Source organism: Protomyctophum parallelum, assembly GCF_964188405.1.
Source record: "Protomyctophum parallelum genome assembly, chromosome: 2".
In the NCBI taxonomy this organism is placed as follows: Eukaryota; Metazoa; Chordata; class Actinopteri; order Myctophiformes; family Myctophidae; genus Protomyctophum; species Protomyctophum parallelum.
Window position 1 is genome coordinate 45107965 of NC_139699.1, and position 21513 is coordinate 45129477.

The 21513-nt window shown below is 43.1% G+C and overlaps 1 protein-coding gene across 4 annotated transcripts in view; it reads left to right on the top strand.

Annotated features, from left to right (window-relative positions):
* Positions 1-21513, top strand: part of lpin1a (lipin 1a) — a 58964-nt gene that overhangs the window by 16383 nt on the left and 21068 nt on the right. For 2 of the 4 annotated variants that reach the window (XM_083792806.1, XM_083792808.1), the window contains exons 2-8: positions 7805-8005; positions 8964-9059; positions 14217-14316; positions 15368-15575; positions 19177-19260; positions 19970-20065; positions 20696-20810. In XM_083792806.1, coding sequence (XP_083648932.1) covers positions 7805-8005; positions 8964-9059; positions 14217-14316; positions 15368-15575; positions 19177-19260; positions 19970-20065; positions 20696-20810 — 900 coding nt within the window. Of the gene's footprint in view, positions 1-978; positions 1167-7804; positions 8006-8963; positions 9060-14216; positions 14317-15367; positions 15576-19176; positions 19261-19969; positions 20066-20695; positions 20811-21513 lie in introns of those variants that run through there. The other 2 variants (XM_083792809.1, XM_083792807.1) reach the window with 2 other exon arrangements.

A 21513-nucleotide genomic window follows, 5' to 3' on the forward strand; every position in this document is an offset into this window, starting at 1 on the left:
CAGTACAGGGACCCCCACACGGTAACTCTGTCATTTCTCAACCGTTTCGGATGCCGGGCAGCTCGGCGGAACCGGGCCGGCACCCGTGGCGGGTTCCTGGGGGTCTGGAACTTCCGGGGACCCCAGGGGAACCCCCACACGGAGTTGCACCACTCACTTCACACAGGTGTGATTTTCTTTCTTTCAATCAGCTGAACAATCTGTGTAAAACTTGAAAAAATCTGCCTTTTATAGCGCCATCAGGAGGCCGACTTATGTAAAGCACAGGTTTTATATTAGGCTACTCCTTCTGATTTTGTGTGTGTGTGTGTGTGTGTGTGTGTGTGTGTGTGTGTGTGTGTGTGTGTGTGTGTGTGTGTGTGTGTGTGTGTGTGTGTGTGTGTGTGTGTGTGTGTGTGTGTGCGTGCGTGCGTGCGTGCGTGCGTGCGTGTGTATGTGCGGCTATGGCCCATGTGCTTGTGTACCCCCTTTCCATTAGGGTAGAGAAGGATGGGTTGTTTTTTTTGTCAAGGAACAGCTTTGTCCTTACTGTATATGTTTAGGTTTAGGTCGGGACTCCCAACCTATGTCCTAACCTAACCTATGTGACTATGTCCGTTTAGAGTAGCTACCAATAGGGGGTGCTGTTGCACCACTCGCTTCAGACTGGTCTGATATGTTTATTTATTTACCTTTCAATGCAATATTATGTAATTCAATGAAGAACGTCGTCAACAACTGCTCATTAATTTACCGGTGATATAACAATGAGCAGTTTTTTATTTTATTTTATTGTTTATTAACCACAATAATGGCTGTGTCATGATGTGAGTCATTTCATTTCACCCCCCGCGCTGCACACACACAATAATGTGAGTGTGACGTCACTGATCCGCGGTCTTAGTGGATGGGAGGAATAGCAGCGCTTTAAATACCGCGGCAGGGCATGCAGGGCAGGCAGCCTACAGTTACTGTTACACTACAGACATGCACTGACCAGTCTCACATGTCACTGTCTCCGTCCCGTCCGTGGCTAATTATGTTGCTCTTGTTGGCGATCGTCAGATAATAGACGCTTTGAACGATATCAGTCGCCAGGCAGTCGATGGATATATTGTTTTCTCTCTCTGTTTTTGGAGGATGACAGGAGGACAACCCCGGAGCAAGAATCGGTGTCATTAAATAATGTATGTATATAGACTTATATATATTTAACAACATCATGCACTGGTAGTCTGCGCACGTTGTTGTGCATATAGCTATACGGTATCTATTTGGCTGGCGACAGACTAACGCAACGAAAAATATGCAAATGGTTATTATATGTGTCTCTGAGTGTTTAGTGATGTGTTGACGGCGTGTTTGTTTTGCTCAGTGCAACGTGCGCGCGCGTGCGACTGTTTGAATGAACGCACAGCGATCGAGCCTCACCCCAGCTGCTTGTGCAGAATTGATGTTTACTTATTAATTATTATGCCTGACATGATCAGTTTGCATAACAGCCCATAGCCTATCGCTTCAACGAGATTTATTTTGTCCATTCGTTAATACCAATTAACATGATTGAAATATAATTAACGTAGCCTACGAATACGATACGAAAGTCAAACGTTTAGACGGATAATTCAAAACAGTAGCCTATATTATCCATGCATGACCATCCATGCAGCAGTAGGCTATGGCTAATTATGCAGTAGGTTAACTAGACTCATAGCATAAACATATTATTCCATATTACTTGAACGCTCGCCAGAAAACACGTAGTCACCCCATAGGCAGCTGCGGAATTGAGCTTGGTATCCTAACGCAACCTTGTAGTAATGCAACGATCCATCATCCATGGCGCCTTCAGGTTAAACGAAAATAATAACCTGATTCCTAACCTTAAACCTCAGTAAAATTGTGCCAAAATCTATTATGGTCTGGTCTTCATGCTTTTTCAGCGAAGAGAAGCCTATATCTAGTAGTTGTGTTATATGGTGGATGTTGATTAAAAGTGAAACAAACGTGTGTGTGGGTGTGAGACTGTGTGTGTGTGTGTGTGTGTGTGTGTGTGTGTGTGTGTGTGTGTGGGGCGCGTGTCCTCATGGTGTTGCTTGTGAATCTCACTTTCTTGCCTGTGTGGGCTGATTGAATATTGGTGAATGGCATAGCCTATAGTCCTACAATTAAGTTATTGTGAAAGTCTAGTAGCCAGGAGGTCAGAGCATTAGAGCTGGGACAATGTTTCCTCTACAAGAATGTTTCTAATAGCCTATTATAGCCTATTTATTATAATATTCAATCAATATGGCACACTTTCGTTGTCTGTGTCCCTTTCATATACCCATGGAGTTCTTTGTCAGGCATGCCCAAATATGGAGTCTAGAGAACAGGCCATCTCCATATATGGACACTGGGCAGGAGCCCTGCATGTGCTGAGCCCGCGGGGCCCCGGGCAGAGGCCTTTTGGGGCGGTTCTGGATAACCGTGCAGGGTCCGACCGACTCGACGCCGGGCACTGCACTCCCTGTGGGGGTGTGGAACGTGTGTGAAGTCAGTGGGGCGAACGGTTCTCGAGTTACATGGATTATAGACGTATACTGTACGATTATAGACGTACGTATACGTATATACACACACACAGAGACTTGGTGCATTTATAGATGGATATTCACTAAGTCGGAGAGGCTTATTGTCAGTATCCGCCAGGCTGTGGGAGTCTATCCCCAAACCACAATGTGCTATGAATCCCTGTTTCCCCTCACTGTGTGTTTCTTTTCCCTATTTACCTCCTTATGATGATTTATTTTTGACTATAGTTGTGTATATTCGTACGTCTCTAAATGTTTTGATGAATTGAAAATGGTGGGCCCTGTTGTAAACAATTGTGATGCTTTATGGTGTCGTCCGCTCACTGTTAACAGAGTTGTACTTGAAATGTACTGTAATTCTGCAAACTGTTAATAAATCAATCAATCAATGATCTAGACCTCTGCTAGATGGACTGCTGAGGTGGAGCGCAACACCTACCATCAGCTCCCAATATTTATACAGCACGACTTCAAGCCATATGCTCCTCATGCACTGAGTTGGCGGTCCCGGGATCAAACCTTGCGATCAAAAGGTGATTGATTGATTGATTGATTGATTGATTGATTGATTGATTGATTGATTGAAAGAAATTATTAACAGTTTGCAGAATTACAGTACATTTCAAGCACAACTCAATACAAAGACTGTTAACTGTGAGTGGACGACCCAATAAAGCATTATACACTTGTTTACAAGAGGGTCCACCTTGTTCAATTCATCAAAACATTTAGAGACGTACAAATATACACTTCTATTATAGTCAAAGAACAGAACAGGAATTCATCATAAAGGAGGTAAAAAGAAACATATAGTGAGGGGAAAAAGAGGATTCAGATTGTACGGGGGCCAGTTTGAATTGCAGCCGTCCGTAGGTGGCCTTTGAGAGCAGATAATATAATATCCTTTTGAGCCCCAATCCCCCGCCGGCGGGGGATTGGGGCTGTCCACCTCATGAACAGCTCTCAGCGGGTAAATGGGGCTGGTCAAGGTCTCAGGTTCCAACTCCGATATTTTAGATTTTCCCTCCCGGACCCCCGTGGAGTTTAAGAGGTTTTAAGGAGTCAAGGGATTCGCATGTCTTAGTGACTGTTGGTATGGCGTTCCACCACTCTTGTTTGTGCCGAATCTGGGTTGCACATGGTTTGTTGAACTCCCTCTGGTGTTGCGGGTGTGGACTTCGTTAACACAGTGTCAACATGAGTGCTCTAACGCCTGAGCTACCTGGAAACAAATATCATATCATATGAGGTTACCATTTATTTGCCTAGCATGTATTCTGTAACACCCAGCGTTGCAATACTACAACATATTTCAATTAATTAATTAATTATTATTATTTATTATTGTTCTTTTTTCACCTAAACGTCATCATTGATGTTCATTGCAATGCCATTGGTCATGATATTTGCGTATATATCTTTTTTTTTACATATGACCTTTGACCTTTAACCCTGATAAAAGTAAGTAAAATAACTGTAATATATGTTTTTTTGTGATCATTAAAATGTCTAGAACATGTTTTATTCATTATTGTGAAAGATATCCCCCAAATGTAAATGATTAATTTATTATTATTATTTTAATAATTATTATAAATGTGCATACAATTAGAAATTTACATAATTTCCTCTGATAAGTCCTAGTAGTAAAAAGTAGTATAGGCTAGTAAGGTTGAAAACTGTTTTTTTGCAAGTAGAAGTTAATCCGGGTTTTACAGGGTTAAAATAGCTGAATCCCATATACAGTGCATTCGTTTAAAAAAGCCCATGGCCTTTTTATCTGTTGAGCAGCACTGTTAAAAAGATTAGAGAAAACTTTTACAATTGTATTAACCGCTGATATACAAGATGCCATATTTAACAAACAGTTGAACAACAGTTAAAAGCTTTAATTACAGTAGTTAAATTTGCTTCAACCTATTCCCTCCTCCTGGAGGTCTGATGGGAGTTTCTGAATCACTTGTCATGACGTTTGCGTTGTTTGCCCATTGGCCATTTCAGCATGGCAATGTGTTGCAATTGGCTATTAACCAGGAAGCAGGTTGGTGTCCTTGAGGACACATGCTGGACTGTGTTTGTAATAGTATCACATAACGTGTGCGTGTGTGTGTGTGTGTGTGTGTGTGTGTGTGTGTGTGTGTGTGTGTGTGTGTGTGTGTGTGTGTGTGTGTGTGTGTGTGTGTGTGTGTGTGTGTGTGTGTGTGCGCATGGGAAGGTGTAACCAGCCATTATGTAATAATTTTCTCTAACTCCTTGTTCTTAAGAACACACACAAAGAGATTAAGAGAGATATGAGTTCACACCACGAGGCCACGTGTATGAAACATGGTACTGTTGTTTACATCCAGGAAAATCTCAGCACTACCAGATTAACCGCTTTTTTCCATCTACACCAAATGTCTTGCACATCCACAAGCTCACCACACCTCGCTGCGATGCATTGTGAGCTTGTAGATCTGCTATTTTGGGGGCTAATGTCCCCCCCCCCCCCCCCCCCCCCCCCAGAATAGTAGTTCAAGGGGTTAAGATGGTTAGAATGTGTCACGGGACGCTTGGCACGGCATGTATCGGTAGAGGGGCGGTCAGAACAGAACAGTTCTGAGAAGAAGGGCTGTTAAGAGAACCTTTTGGTAATGGATGGGCTGTCTAACAACAAGCATTATCCATGTTATTATTACAAAGATATTATACTGTCTGCCAAGTCCGTCTGCCCCCAAGGCACGCTGTGTGTGTGTGTGTGTGTGTGTGTGTGTGTGTGTGTGTGTGTGTGTGTGTGTGTGTGTGTGTGTGTGTGTGTGTGTGCGCGTGCGTGCAGGCGGAGAGAGGGTGTTTGGGGAGGTAAGGTCTGTGTGTGAGAGTGATTTCTAGAAAGCATGCAGACAGACAGACACTCCTCTATTTGTTCTCTGTCTCACGTGAATGCATGGATCTCTGCCTCAGCCCCGGTGCTAATGATTTCTAGTCAAAGGATTAGACTAGAGAGTTGTCTGCCAAAGTTGTGCCAACTGGAGACGCGATATGAGATGAACATGGGGTGTGTGGAATAGGACAGCAGTGGTGGGAAAGGTACTCAAATGTTTTACTTAAGTAAAAAGTGTCAATACTGTAATTGCAAAAGTACTCTGTTGCTCATGTATGTGACGCGTTGTGAGCTAGTAGATCGGCTATGTTCAAAGTTTAAATGGGGCTGAAGTGGTAAATGTGTGTTTTGTAATAATGTTCAAAATCTGCAAAGATTTTTATTCCACACTTTTGCAGCGACACGTTACATAAATACATGTTGTACTTAATGACATAGTAGGCCTAAATACCTTACACATTCATTTCATGTTAGTCAGTACTTTCTTGTGGATTTCCCCCCGATCAGTTTTCCCTACTACTCCCAAATGTCCCCCCCCCCCAACTCCCCCAACCTACCCACCCATAAGAAGAAGTGGTGCAACTCCCCTCTCCCCCTGCCTGCCCTCTCTCTCTCTCTCTCTCTCTCTCTCTCTCTCTCTCTCTCTCTCTCTCTCTCTCTCTCTCTCTGTCATTAGCAGGCAACAGTGCAGCACTATCTCTCACTCTCTGTTTCTGGCACAACAGCGCCACTTTTGCCCCTACTGGTACTCTAAACATATAGTAACTAGGGCTGCGAATCTTTAGGTGTCCCACGATTCGATTAGATTCCGATTCTTGGGGTGACGATTCGATTCAAAAACGATCTTTTCGATTTTTCCGATTCTCGATTCAAAAAAGATTTTTTTCCGATTCTAAAGCAGTTTTTTATTTTTATTAAAAACAATTAAATAGAATTTTAGCATGATCTACTCCAGTCTTCTGGCATGAAAGCAGAGTACATTTAGTAAAAAGCTTGTATAATTGTAAAGGTTTTATCAACTGAATGATTTAAACACACAAAGGTTAAATCCAAGAGTAAGAACATGTCTCATTTATTTAGCTTGCACAAATTTGAACCAGTACAAAAGTTACAAAATCTCTTCTCACTCAATACCAGAACAATACATTAGTATTAAAACAGGTGTAAAATAAATACAATTGGCAGGCTTAGCTTAGCTGGTAGTAAATGCACTATGCAGAAACCCAGGCCATAATGCATTGCATGCACAGGTAGTACCTGTGCATGTTTTTTTTTTTTTTTTTTTGCACAAATGTACCTGTCAGGTACAGGTACATTTGTGCAAAAAAAAATAATTAAAAAAAAAACTATTTTTGGAAAATGAGAATCGATTCTGAATCGGACGGCATTAGAATCGCGATTCTAACTTGAATCGATTTTTTTTGACAGCCCTAATAGTAACATAGTCACATAGTCACGGACATTGCTGTTCTTTGGAATGGATGCACCACTCAAAAAAGCCAAAAGAGGAAAAAGAAAGGGAGATTGGGGGAAAAGGGAAAGAGAGAGACGAGAGAAAGACAGAGTAGAAACAGCATGTTGACTCAGCCTCGGATGGCGCATGCATCTCATGAGTTGTGTGACAATGGTAAATCTAAATCGGCACCCTCGAATTTAGGGTGAATACTTTGCGCTAATCCAGTGAGATGGTTTGCAGTGATTCAAAATGAAATGAGAGATGAGAGGCTGCCAGTGTCTTATACAAGTTTTCAACAGAACCACAGCTAATTTTCTTGTTTTTTCTAGTTAATTTTTTTTACATTAAGTCCCGCAACCAGGATCTGTAACTAAACTTGTGTAGTGGCAAAGCAAAGTAAAGTTACTATATTTACCCAGGGTAACTGGGCTAAGCTCAAGAACTTGTTTACAGCCAGGCCCTGCTCATAGAACATTTCATGGTAGGGGTTCAATGCCTTGCTCAAGGGCACTTCGACGGGGGTAATTTTAACGTGCCGGTCCAGGGATACGAACTAGCGACCTTCCGATATCAAGACCGCTCCGCAAACCGTTCGGCCACCGCTGCCCAATGCCGCTGGCGTTTGTAGTTGCCGCTGAGATGTAATGGAGTAGAAGTAAAATTATAGAATTTTTTTAATAAATGGTAAATGGTAAATGGTGCATTTATATAGCGCCTTTATCCAAGGCGCTTTACTCCAGTAAAGTCAAAATTCCTCAAAGTACAATACTTGACTACACATGTATACTTGGTTTCTTTTCATCACAGAGAGAGAGAGAGAGGATTTTGTGTTACTTTGCTATTTTCATGACTATTTTCCTCAACATTCTCTCTCTCTCTCTCTCTCTCTCTCTCTCTCTCTCTCTCTCTCTCTCTCTCTGTCTCTCTCTCAATCAGACCCAGACCATGAACTATGTGGGTCAGCTGGCGGGTCAGGTGTTTGTCCAGGTGAAGGAGCTGTATCGTGGACTCAACCCGGCCACGCTCTCGGGCTGCATCGACGTGATCGTGGTGCGGCAGCCCGACGGATCGCTGCAATGCTCTCCCTTCCACGTGCGCTTCGGAAAGATGGGAGTCCTGCGCTCCCGCGAGAAAGTGGTGAGATCGGCACTCTCTATAACATTACACCACAAGGATTTATCATGGATCTGATTGATTGATTGATTGATTGAATACCGATTAACCCATTTAGGCCTGAAAAGAAAATGTCTTCTAAATCCTGACAGTTTTCTGAAATACCCTATGTTTCTAGGCCTATATCACTCAATATTTCATGTCAAGGACCCCAAAAAGTATCTGTAATTGGCCTCCGAGACCCCCCCATCTGAAAATATGTTGTTCCAGGGACCCTCCAGAAGCAAAGATTTGAGTTAGAAACGTTCTGAAAAAAAACATTCCAAATTTGAGGCACATTTTCACGATAAAAAAAAAATAGCAGACCTACAAGCTCGTAGCGCGCCACTCGGTGGCGCGCTATGAGCTTGTAGATCTGCTATTTTTCAATAGCTATAAAGCACAACATAATGCACCAATACACCAAAAGGGGTTCCCCCCCCAAAATGGGTTAACTGGTCTAGAATCGATACCTGTAGCATAAAGGGCCTTTCGAATGTGAAGCGACATAACACGCCTATAGTTCATTTTCAATGAGACCTGCGTTTTTGCGCGGAGCACGTACGTACTGGGGAGCAGTCGCTGTGCGACAACGCAAGCGTATGTTACGTGAGCGTGGTCCCGTGAATTTGTTGCGCACGTTGCTCGTTTCGTGCAAACACCCGCGACTCACCAGACCTGGATTTTTGTTTAGCTTTATGTTTTGTTTTTGTATAAGCTTGCGTTGTCGCGCCCCTCTTGAGCAGACCTGGAGGAGAATTAAGACCTGTTGTTGATCCAGGCAACAACGCCTGCGTTCCTCGCTTCCCGTTTGAAAGGCCCTATACTTAATGCATCATGAATTTATATGGTCCGAAAAAAGAAAGAAAGAAGCTCTGCAACACCTTCTAGACAAAGTTGGTGAATGTCAGTGAGCAAATTGGTGAATGTGTTTGTCCCGCAGGTTGACATAGAGATCAATGGGGAAGCAGTGAGTTTACAAATGAAGCTGGGAGACAATGGAGAGGCCTTCTTTGTCAAGGAGACGGAGAACATGTTGGTGAGCACTGAGTGACACACGCACACGCACGTACACGGGACAGAATATCCCGTTAATACCCTAAACATGGAAGAGAACAGTGTAGATCCATGACTGACTGAGTTTCACATAGCATGTCGACGGATGCACGTACACTCACACACACACACACACACACACACGCACGCACGCACGCACGCACGCACGCACGCACGCACACACACACACACACACACACACACACACACACACACACACACACACACACACACACACACACACACACACACACACATTAGTGGAGAGCAAAGGTTAATAAGGGAACAGTCATACATTGGTAAATGGTGAAATTACTGGATATAGCACTTTACTGTTTTTATGTGGATTTCATTCACCCATTCATAGTATTCATATTCATATTACATTCTGTCAATATCAACCGTATATCCACAATGAATTTATGAATATGAATACATAAAAAAACAAGGACACAGGGATCAAGAGATGAGCTGGATGAGTTTATGTAATTAACCTTCAGCTGTGCTAATCTCTCAAATGTAATAGCTTCCGTTACTGACTGTAGCTAAACATTGACATGGCCTCTCCTCTCTCGATTCTCTCTCTTCAACCCCTAGCACTCCTCTCTCTCTCTCTCTGTGTATGCCTTCTTGTCAAATTTGTCCAATAGATGTTAGACGTGTTTTTTTTCTTGACATCAAGAAAGTTATTTAGATAGCATTTTGTTTAGACAGATGCCATAGGTTCATTGTTTGCCTGGTGGTAACCTAGTTTTTTTATTGAGGCACTATACATTTTGAACTGTCTCATTTGTTGAAGTTCATGCCTTATTTGGATCTCACACTTGTAAAGTTGCTCTGGATAAATCTCTCACCTCCTCTGTGATCTCCTCTCTTAATTATCCTCTGTTCAAAGTTCATACCAGAGAGAGACAGAGGACATAAGTTTCCATTCCCATTTTGGACATTACCTTCAATTGACTGTAGGCTATACACATCACAAGAAGTCATGAGAATAAAGGGCACCGACCTAGCTCTTTAACAACATGCCTTTGAGCGAGCCAGTGCCTAGTTTCTGGTCCTCTCCTAAACATAGCACAGTGCAAAAGCAGCAGAAGGCTATTTGTATACTAGAGACATCCACCTGATGTCCAGTCCGGTCATGCACACAAACGGACTGGCAGGACAGCTTGTGGACAGCAGAGAAGACATACAGATCCCAGTATAGCCTACTTTGACACGGATATACGCAAGATTATACAAGATGCACAAAGATGACAAATATACAGACAGATATACCAAAAGTCAAAATGAAAGCCTGAAAAAAATGGAATTCAACACAATGAACCAAAAACACTTTAAGAATGAGAATTTAAACCCCCGGCTGCTATCTGCCACCAGTGTGTATCTGCTATTCCTTACACTCACATGGAAATAGGCCAAAGGGTGGAGCTATAGAGGAAAAGCCATGGGGTCACTCAAATAGTTGGGGTTCTGGCCTTAGATATTGTGTGTGCAATTTGACATTTTAGCCTAATGGTGGTGCTAGAGGAAAGACCATGAGGTCATCAATCTTCTGGAACTTCCTTTTCCCTCAAACCCATTTTTCTAAAAGAGCTACAGGCTATACGAGAGCTTTTATTGTTATTCTTCCGGTTTGAGGGAAAAGGAAGTTCTGTTTGATTGTTCCTGCCTGATGACTACAAAACAATACTACAACATGACGTAACGATATCATCCGCTCCAGACCGGTTCACACGGCACTTTCGGAACAGAGACCGCGGGCTTCCCTCCGAGGTGGAAAGCCTGGTGAGGCACGAGGTTAGTGTTATTCTCTGATGAGAGCCATGAGGCCCATATAGTCTTTGGTATGACCCGGCCGGGGATCGAACCCTGACCTCCCACTGTCAGGGGATCGAACTCTGACCTCCCACTCTCAGGGGATCACGAACCCTGACCTCCCACTCTCAGGGGATCACGAACCCTGACCTCCCACTCTCAGGGCAAACACTCTTGCGATGAGGATGAAGGTGCACAGAAAGTACCATCACAAGTGACACCCGGGGAGATATATGCATTGACACAGACATGTAAATACAGACAGATCAGACAGGCACCTAGAATGTACGATATGTATTTCGCTATGCTTTTGCTTATGCATTTTTCCGTAGAAATTCAATGTGGAAGCACAAGATTTATATATATCACTGCATCCGATGCATGTTATGGCTCAAATATCCTATCTTCAATATTCATATTGATGTTCTGAAGAACTCTTTTGGATGCGAGTTCAATAGGCCTATAATTGTTTTGAGTTTTCCGTTGTTGAGGTGTGGTCTTCTTACTCTCACATCCTTTTACTATTTTGCTCAGCTCTTCATGCTTTATTCTTAAGGTTCAAGGTTATTGTCCCTTGCGGGAAATTGGTTTTACTATTGATAATAGTAAAAAAAATCACACCCTCCACGGACATTGCTGTTCCTTGGAGTGGTTGCACCACTCAAAAATACACACAACAAACAACATTCAAAACAAGACTATAAGATCTAAGAACAGGGCACTATAGATACAGAGAATTCATGACATTCAATAGTAGCAAAGTCTGCAAAAGTGCATTAGTGGGCAATATAGTGTGCAAAGAGGCAAGAATAAATCTGGTGTTCAGCAGCTGAATAGCAGCCGGGACAAAGAGTTTGAACCGATTATAGTCTTTGTGGTGGACAGACACCCTCAGCCGACGACCTGAGGGCAACAGTTCAAACTCAGACCGAAGTGGGTGATCCAAGAGACCTCCTCCAGGAGGGAGAATCGGCTCTCTGAAGCATCTGCCTCTTGTACAGTTCTATGTACAGTTGGGCTTTGGATTCTCCCAGAAATCTTACTGCATATCCACTTTGACGAGGCTGCCAGTGCTTACGTAACATCTCTGTCTGTTTGTGTGTGTCTCTCTCTCTCTCTGTCTGTCTGTCTCTCTCTCTCTCTCTCTCTCTCTCTCTCTCTCTCTCTCTCTCTACGAATCTTGGTTTCTGGGAATTTCGTTCAGATCTAGACGTGACTAGATAAACAATATCTGTGTCAATGAGCCGACTGGCATCAAGCCCAGCTTCAAGTGCCCCTTTATCTCTCTCTCTCTCTCTCTCTCTCTCTCTCTCTCTCTCTCTCTCTCTCCCCCCCCCCCCCCCCCCCCCTCCCTCTGTTTCTGCCCCAAGGAATCAGGGTGAAAGTGAGTGTCTGCCTAGGCATGCATGTGTGTGTGTGAGGTGGTTGAATCGGGCGACTCTGACTGAGAAACTGAATGTTCCATTCTGAAGTTACTATGACTCTGCTATAGTGGTGGTCACAATGTGTTTGTGAAAAAATCTGTATCAGAATGACTGAATGCCGGTATCTCGTTATGGTCACAGTCTGTATATGAATGCCTTCCTTGTCAAATGATTTCTTGTTTACAAAAGAATGGTATGTGTCGGAACACTGGCTTCCAGTTGTCCTGCTGAGCGAGCTTGTTGATTTGTAGTCATGTTGTCGTGATGTTTCTATAGGCTGTAATAGCCGATGTACTGGACAAGCCTGCACACTGATTAGTTGCAAAATGAGATTATTAATTTACTGTGGTGAAGAATGTTTTTCTCAGTACTTCATCATGTGTCTCATGTTGACTTGTTTAAATAAGCAACTAGCCTATTGGTAGGATACCAATTTAAATTAGTCTGACACTCTGTCTGTCTGTCTGTCTGTCTGTCTGTCTGTCTGTCTGTCTGTCTGTCTGTCTGTCTGTCTGTCTGTCTGTCTGTCTGTCTGTCTGTCTGTCTGTCTGTCTGTCTGTCTGTCTGTCTGTGTCTCTCACGCTCTGTCCATCTCTCTGTCTCTCTCTTTCATCTCTCTCTCTCACTCCATTTAGGGCCATGTTCACTGCAAGGCACGTGTAGTATTTTTGTAGGCATTTTTGTTTCTTCCTCTCTAGCTCCCATTCGCACACAATTCCTCAGCATCATTGCGTGTGTGTGTGTGTGTGTGTGTGTGTGTGTGTGTGTGTGTGTGTGTGTGTGTGTGTGTGTGTGTGTGTGTGTGTGTGTATGTGTGTGCGTGTGCGTGCATGTGTTCGCGCGTGGATGCATGCATGCAGCATGTGTGTTAATGTTTCTGAAATGACCTGTTATGTAAACTTGGACAGTGTAGCCTGGACTCCCTGGAGTCCTGGAAATGTCATCTAATCCATTGGTTCAGCCCGTGACCCATGACAGAAATGAGATATTATTCTCCCGGGACCCAAACTAGTGAAAATATCAAATATTTGTACTAATTCTAATTTATAGAATTCTAATTTATAGAATTCTTCGATTTTTCTTTCATTTCTTCATGACATTACTGAAAAATATCATTGGATTTTGTTATGAATTCATGAAAAGTTTTGCTTGTTTTGGGGATGTTTTTTGAAAATGTTTTGATATGATAATAATAATTAAAAAACAAAATGTAGGAAACCAAAAATAAGGGGACCCGTACAAATGTGCACGCGACCCACAAATGGGCCCCGAACCCAGTGTTTGTGAACCAGTAATCTCGCGTATAGCCAGACAACTAATCCACAATCTCCGAATGCTACAGTATATAGAGTCTGGGACTACAGTTCCCATGAGCAGAGTAAGAGAATGCTATATAGAGTCTGGGACTACAGCCCCCATGAGCTGAGTAAGGGAAGCTGCCATTTCCGTTCACGGAAATATATTTTAAAACATCTTTAGAGCTTATTTTTTTATTTCCTTTCCTGCTAAGCAACAAGCTATATATAGATGTTTTCTATTTATATTAGGATAAATGTGCGCGACTGTAAAGACGAAACGGAAGTGGCGAGGATAGGCTCCACTTCCGCTTTATCCACACTTTTCCTGGGCTGTGTGTGCTCCAGTTCCTGTCGATTTGATCCAATGAAAGCCAATGAAACTGGTCAGATGACCAATGATATCCAATGAAATCAACAGGAACTGGAGCACACACAGCCCAGGAAAAGTATGGATAGTTTTACTCATGACAGCTCTTCCGTCGGTCCAGACTGTATGATGAAGCGTTTGGAAATCGCGGTATAAGGCAACAGTCTGGTAATAACGCGAGACTATTAGCGAACCAGTGATCTAATATCAAACACTTCCTCATGTGGACACAGGAAGTGGTTCCATCGTACCTGGCGACATCACCCATCCTGTCACCTGGGGCGGAGCTAATGGAATCCAAGATGGGCGGAAGGGGTGTGTTCCGACGCCAGGGTAAAGACACTATGCCACGCATGTTGCATTGATGGTTCTCAAAGTGGGGCCTGGGGTCCCCCCAGGGGGTTCCAAAGGGTCACAGGGGTCCATCTTGCGCCACCCTTATCCCTTATCCCTAAACTAAAAAAGAAAAAAAAAACTTTTAAAATAGTTCAACTATAGCCGATCTAGGACAACTATTTTAAAAGGTTTTTTTAAATAGTAAAAAATGGCAAATTAGTTCAGGGATAAGGGATGGCGCAAGATATAGCCCACATAGGGCTCCATTTTCGTCACCGCTAAACCCCTTATCCCTAAACTTCTTTGCCTTTTTTTTTTACTATTTTGAAAAACATTTTTGAATAGTTCAACTAGCCAATCTGCATTGACACGTTGTGAGCTTGTAGACTGGCCATTTTAACTATTAAAAAATGTTTAGCAAAATAAGATGAAAATGGAGCCCACAGTGTTTCTTCCCACATTGCCGTAACAGGATTATCTACTAATGCAGGTCCTAAAAAGGATTGCCTTTCATAAAATGCATAAACTGTCCCCATATGTCCTGAGAGTGTGTAATGTATTTTCTGCTCTGTTACTTGATTGATTATGGACGTTTCATTAACACAAGAGCTATGATTTTGTATTTTGTAACTTTGTTTTTTTTCACAGAAGCATTCAATACTGGAGTTGAAAAACAAAAAATGGTGGCATTAACATCTTCTCTTAATAAACCCCATAATATAAGTGTAATGTAGAAGAATAAAAACATTGAATTGTCAACATCAAAATCAATTTAACAACTTTAACCCACAGTATATATACCGGCTATTTGGAAATTGCAGATCTACAATGCAAATAGCTTGTACTATAGTATAGATCAGCTATTTGCAAAAAAACTGAATATTTACACAAGAGCCAAGTACTGTACATATTAGTGTGTGGATCCTTGGCATGAAAAGGTGTGAGAACCACTGGCATGTTGGCGTGAATGTGTGTGTGCTTGCGTACCGTTTCTCTATGTATGTGTGCTGACGTTCACGTTCACGTATCTCTCTCTCTCGCCACACAGACTCCGCCCCCATATCCTCACTTCCGGTCCAGACGTTTGGAGCGCAGCAGAATGACGGAGGGATGACGAAGAAGAGGAGGAAGAAAAGGAGGAGGACAAGGCCAGAAGGAGGAGGACGGAGAGAAGAGAGCGGAGGAGAAATGTCGGAACACGAAGACATGTTCACCATCGACATGTCGAGCTCTGATGACGACAGCGAGGGAGACAGGTGTGTGTGTGTGTGTGTGTGTGTGTGTGTGTGTGTGTGTGTGTGTGTGTGTGTGTGTGTGTGTGTGTGTGTGTGTGTGTGTGTGTGTGTTTGTGTGTGCATGTGTGCCAAATTTATAAAAATATATAACAAATATTACGGATGGGCAAAAAAAATCGATTCATCTTTATTTTATTTTTTCATTTTTTTATCATGTCAGAAAAACGGACCCTCGTTATCTGGCTGCATTGACGCGTGATTCAACTTTATATTGTCTATAATTGTTTTAAAATGTTCCAGTATAAAAGAAATGCAAAGTATAACAAAGAAAACAATCGCTAAATCGTTGAATCGCAGAAGCACAGTATAATTAAGAATCGCAATATAAATCTAATCGGCACCCTATAGGGATCGAGATCGTATCGAATCGGGAGAGTGTGAATCCGCCCCTATGAAATATCGTAGATATGTCATAGATGAGTGATGTCATAGATCAGTGCATGGTTCCCAAACTTTTTCATGTCAAGGACCCCCAAATTGACACTCATTAGCCCGCGGACCCCCATTTTAAAAACATATGCCAGGGACCGCCCAGAAGATTGTTATGGCTCTAGCAGTGATTCAAGGACCCCCAGTTTGATATGCAATAGGGTACGGACCCCCATTGAATGACATCTCTATCTCTGAGACCCCCAATTTATGTACAAAGTGTACATACGCTCTCAGAGTTACAGACCCATAAGGGTCCATTTGGTTCCTAACTATCATTTGGCTGGGGACTCCCTGGAACTCCCTCAAGTACCCCATGTCATAGATGACTGCATGTCAATGTCACAGGCTGGTCCCACATTGGTGCCGCGCCTTCCGACCCTACGCCAGCACAAGAATGTGTTGCCACTCACGCCGCCAGTCCTCCTTGACCCCAGGCACTTTTCTTATGAGGAAGTATCGGAACAAAGCTCGAGGCAGAATAAATTATCTGAGCAGGTATATTACTGTAGGGTTTCCCACGGTCATGAAATTCCTGGAAATATTTTGAAAATTTGAAAAATAAACATCCGTGCCTGGGTAGACTCACTCGTGGCTTCCATGTGCAGTTATTAGGGATAGGGTTGGGGCGCCCGCTGGCCTAGCGGTCCAGGCGCATGCCACATATAGGCTCTGGCCTCCTGACAGCGTGTCGCGTGTTCGAGTCCCGTTCATGGCGACCTTTGCTGCGCGTCTCGATCTCCCCTATGTCTCTCTTTCCTGTCAATCTTCACTATATATAGATAGATAGATAGATCTTTATTTGTCATTGCAACGTGTACAACGAAATTAAAAGTGCCAACCAATCAGTGCATCATATCACAAAACAACATACTGTACAAGCTAAAACAAAAACACACATGCCTTCTTGTTATTGCACAACCCCAGCAGCACTAATGCACAAACATGTAATTTCAGCTGTTATCGCACAACAAACCCTTATTGTACTTAAGATAGCAGAGAAACTAAAAAGTGTCGCAGCAACAGATCATTTTTTAGCAGCATTGAGTGCAACTACCGCTGTGGGATAGAAGCTGTTACTGAATCTGTTGGTCTTGGACTTGATCACTCTGTACCGTCTGCCTGATGGCAACAGTTCAAACAGTGAGTGAGCGGGGTGGGAAGTGTCTTTTATAATGTTCAGAGTTTTTTTATGACAGCGGTCTCTGTGTAGTTCTTCCAGTGTGGGGAGAGGGCAGCCAACGATCTTCTGTGCCGTATTTATGACCCCCTGGATCTATCAATAAAGACAGAAAAGCCTAAAACAAATCTAAACGGAAAACAAAAAGGGTTAGGGTTAGTAATGCTTGAGTCGGAATTCAATTTAGAATGACGAATGACGAATATATGATGTAATCCAATTTCACCTCTGTTGCAGTAGCAACAGTCTCACTCTTAAGGTCCCTGCACACTGTTGCATTTTTCAGATTTTTAGCTGCGTTTTCCACAGTTTTTCCCGAAAAGCGCATCCCAGTCTGCAAGGACCTTTAGCATGAGAGCTGGCACTGGGAACTAGCTGCCAGTCCATTAAAGTGAAGTTGGCTTCACTTCATCGCTGGTTGCAATTCTAAATCTCGAAAAGAAATGAAGTCTGCAGTTCACACTGGTTATACAGCAAAAAGCTTTGCTGTACTTTATTGCTGTCACTTAGATCTTTATCAGGACTTACAGTATGTCATGTTTAAGTCCTGATCTAAGTGATTGAAACGTTGACAGCAATAGTGTGCTTTACTTTATTTTCATTTTGCGATACTGCTGCTTGTCTTGCACGGACGAACGTGCACTATTTTCTTCATGCAATTCTGAAATCTGCCACTGTTGTGCAACACACAACATTTATGGCAACATGCATCACTTTCCTTCACAATCAGTATTTTCCTGCTCAGTGCTTGCTTTGTGAATAACATAATTGCATAGTGGAGAAACAGGGAAATCTGAGCTTTGTGGTCGTGGTGGTGGCCCACCATAGCTGGGGCGCCGTCCATCATTATGGAAATTAGTTTGAACAGGGGAAGTTTGGTCGACAGTCCAACACCCGAAAATGTCCTCCTCACCCCAGCTCCCCTCATGTACATGCGATAAGAGGCCGAAAGGCTGCTTTAACTTTAGCAAATGGCTTTGTGAATAGAGGCTGTCGTGTTGCCGGCTGAGATTTCAGTTCCTTTCCTTTTTCAGTACACTGGAAAAGTACTGGCAAATGATCTGTGGTTGTCAGTACCAGATAATATGTGACCAGATTTGACTGAGAGCCTCATGCCATCGCACAAATTCTAGCTTTTCACCAGAGGAGAAAAACGTTTTTTCTTTTCTTTTCTTTTTTTCAAAATGAGTTAATAGCACATACTAGAGCATGTCTGAAATAAGTGTCAGAGTAAAAATGAAATAAATGCTTAAACATGTAGCTAGGTGTAATGTTAGAGACCACAGAAGTGAACCTTTCAAGCCTATTAAAGCCATATCTCCAAAACTGGTGAGTCAAACTGAACAACCAATATGTCCATTTGAAGCCATGATTCCTTGCTTTCACATGACATTAAAAACGAAAATTATATCTCCTGCACATACTTCTTCAGGCAACTCTAAACAAAACTTCCGTATACGGTTCTTCCCCCAGACTGGGATAATAATCATACAGTATAGTTGTTGTCATCGTCAGCAAAGTGTCAGTTTCGCCGCTTGACACATGGCATCCGCCAAGGACAACACCTTATGATGAGAAACGGCCAGCTGGACATGCCCATAACTAAGTGGGGTCGGGTCGCCCCTAATCTCCTGTCACATGTGTACCCCTTCCCCCGATATTCACACGTGCCTGGAAAGTTACTGCCCGGCGTCAGGCTATTCTAGACTCCTATAACCTCAGACTGTGGTGTCCTCCTGGTTCTTTCCCCATGCATGTATGCTGTGTCCGACTGGTATGGGATGATGTTTTGTGTAGCCTGTACAATATCGTACTCAAATGTACTTAAATGTGTGACACGTGTATTTATGATGCCTGGTGTGTGTGTGTGTGTGTGTGTGTGTGTGCGTGTGTGCGTGCGTGTGTGCGTGCGTGCGTGCGTGCGTGCGTGCGTGCGTGCGTGCGTCTGTTTAGACCCACATACAGCGATCAGGGGCCAGCAGCCAGTGTGTTGAGCAGCACTTACACACACAGTACTGACTGGACTCGCTTGCAGGGGTACGACACACACACACAAACACACACACACACACACACACACACACACACACACACACACACACACACACACGCACACACACTGAATAAGAGATTGAAACATGTATTCACGTGTTCTGGAGGTGTTTCTGTATACAGCATGTGGATAGAAGCACTACAGTTACAGCCAGGATGGAACTTGGTTATAAATCGTCTCCATGTATTCAATAATTCATCAGCATGGTATAAAAGATAATAAGACAATAATAATGCATGTCATCAATAAATAAATACAAATACAATCCCTGAACCTATTAGCCATATTTTACTATTAAAAAAAAAAAAAAAACTTTTTAAAATGTAAAAAGCTTGTGAGCTTGTATAGCTATTTGAACTATAAATGTATTTCTAAATATAGTAAAACATGGCAAAGACACACATTCTTTAAATGATGTCTCAGAAGTGTCAGTGTGTTGTTGCTGAGATAACCGTCACTTTGATCATGAACAATGTAAGACTGTGTCTCTTCTTTCTCTGTTGCTGTCCTCTTCAGTGACTGTTATTCATACTCTCTTTCATGTCTTTCTTTCTGTCCGTCCATCCATCCGCCCGTCTGTCCGTCTATCCATCCATCCTTCCATCCATCCATCCTTCCATCCATCCATCCATCCATCCATCCTTCCACCCACCCACCCACCCATATCCTCCCTCCTTCCTTCCTCTCTTCCAGTACTGTGATTGAAGACACTCTGTCCATCGCCTCGTGCAGACGTCTGTCCATATCTTGTCCCGACGTCTCCCAGACGTCTCTTTTATCCTCCATTAGGTATTTGCCATGCTCTTGTATGACGATGTCAGTCCCGTGAACAGCGTTCACGCTGCAGAAATGAAGGCGGCAGTTTTGACCACACGCTAACGTAAACGACAGCGTGTACTATACTGAATGATACCGTCACAAAAAGTTAAAATATGCAGGAGCTAAGAGAGGTTTCTGTCCCAACAGCAACGATGTCCGTTATTCTTCAGTAACTGCATGGACGTGCAAAATCAAACTGTTCTGTGGTTGTCACCAATGCAACACAAGTCCAGATTAGTGCTTATTATAGCGTAGCAAATTCAAAGTGGTATTCAAAGCTGTGACACCACACGCACGCACGTGCACGCGCGCGCACACACACACACACACACACACACACACACACACACACACACACACACACACACACACACACACACACACACACACACACACACACAGGGACCGTCAAATACTCCCCGTTCCACTAGATAGGACTATCTATTACTGAAGATAGTGTTTGGTGAAAGGTTTTCATTATCAGCAGAAAATGGCCCATGAAGGAACATCCTTATTTTTTCAACCTTTGGTAAAATGCTTGGTGTGTAAAAGCAGGATAACGAGGCAGAGGTGGAGAACTAATCATGTCCTCTGACTCAGCAGGCTCAACGACACGCCGCGCTCAATGACTCCAAAGAGTGATTCAGAACTAGCCAATGAGAGTACAGGGAATCCTATGCTGTGGGCTTGGGGAGAGCTGCCACAGGCTGCTCAGGTAAGTACACACGCTCACACAGTCACACAGTCGCACGCACCTTTTTTTAGTACCAACATGTCCCTATGTTTAGAGTAGGGGAGAGCCGCCACGGTTGTAACGCGTCATGGTTGTAACATGAATGTTGTCTCTTGATTGGTCAACGCCATCGCGTCAGTATGTGTACAGCAACGTACTCTACGTGCCCAGGAAGTTTGTTTACCTTCATCCTACGGGGAGTTATTGGTGAAAAACGGATTTATTTATTTATCACGCATGCCGTTACAATTAATCCGATATGCGCAGCAAATGTAACACTGGAACAGCGTCCACGCTCGGTTTAATAACTCCCGACCTGTTTTATCAATTCAAAAGCTTGAAGTGGTTTATGGTAGCAGACATGTGTAGGTCCGTTGCCAGAAAATATTACATGTGTAGATAAACGGATCTCCTAGTAAAGAAATTGAAACGTGCAAAGTGTTACAACATTGGCGGCTCTCCCCTACCAACATGTCCCTATGTTTAGAGTACCAACAGGGGGCACTGTTGCAACACACTTCAGACCGGTCTGATTTTCAGAGTTACATTTCTCTTCAATCACCATAGACCAGAAAAGTTAATTAAGCAATATTATACGAGAGGGTGTGGTTTAACGTGATTATTGCCACGACAGTGATGCAGTAGGGGAACGAGACGAAGTCGAGTTCCGCAAGCGTCACTGAAG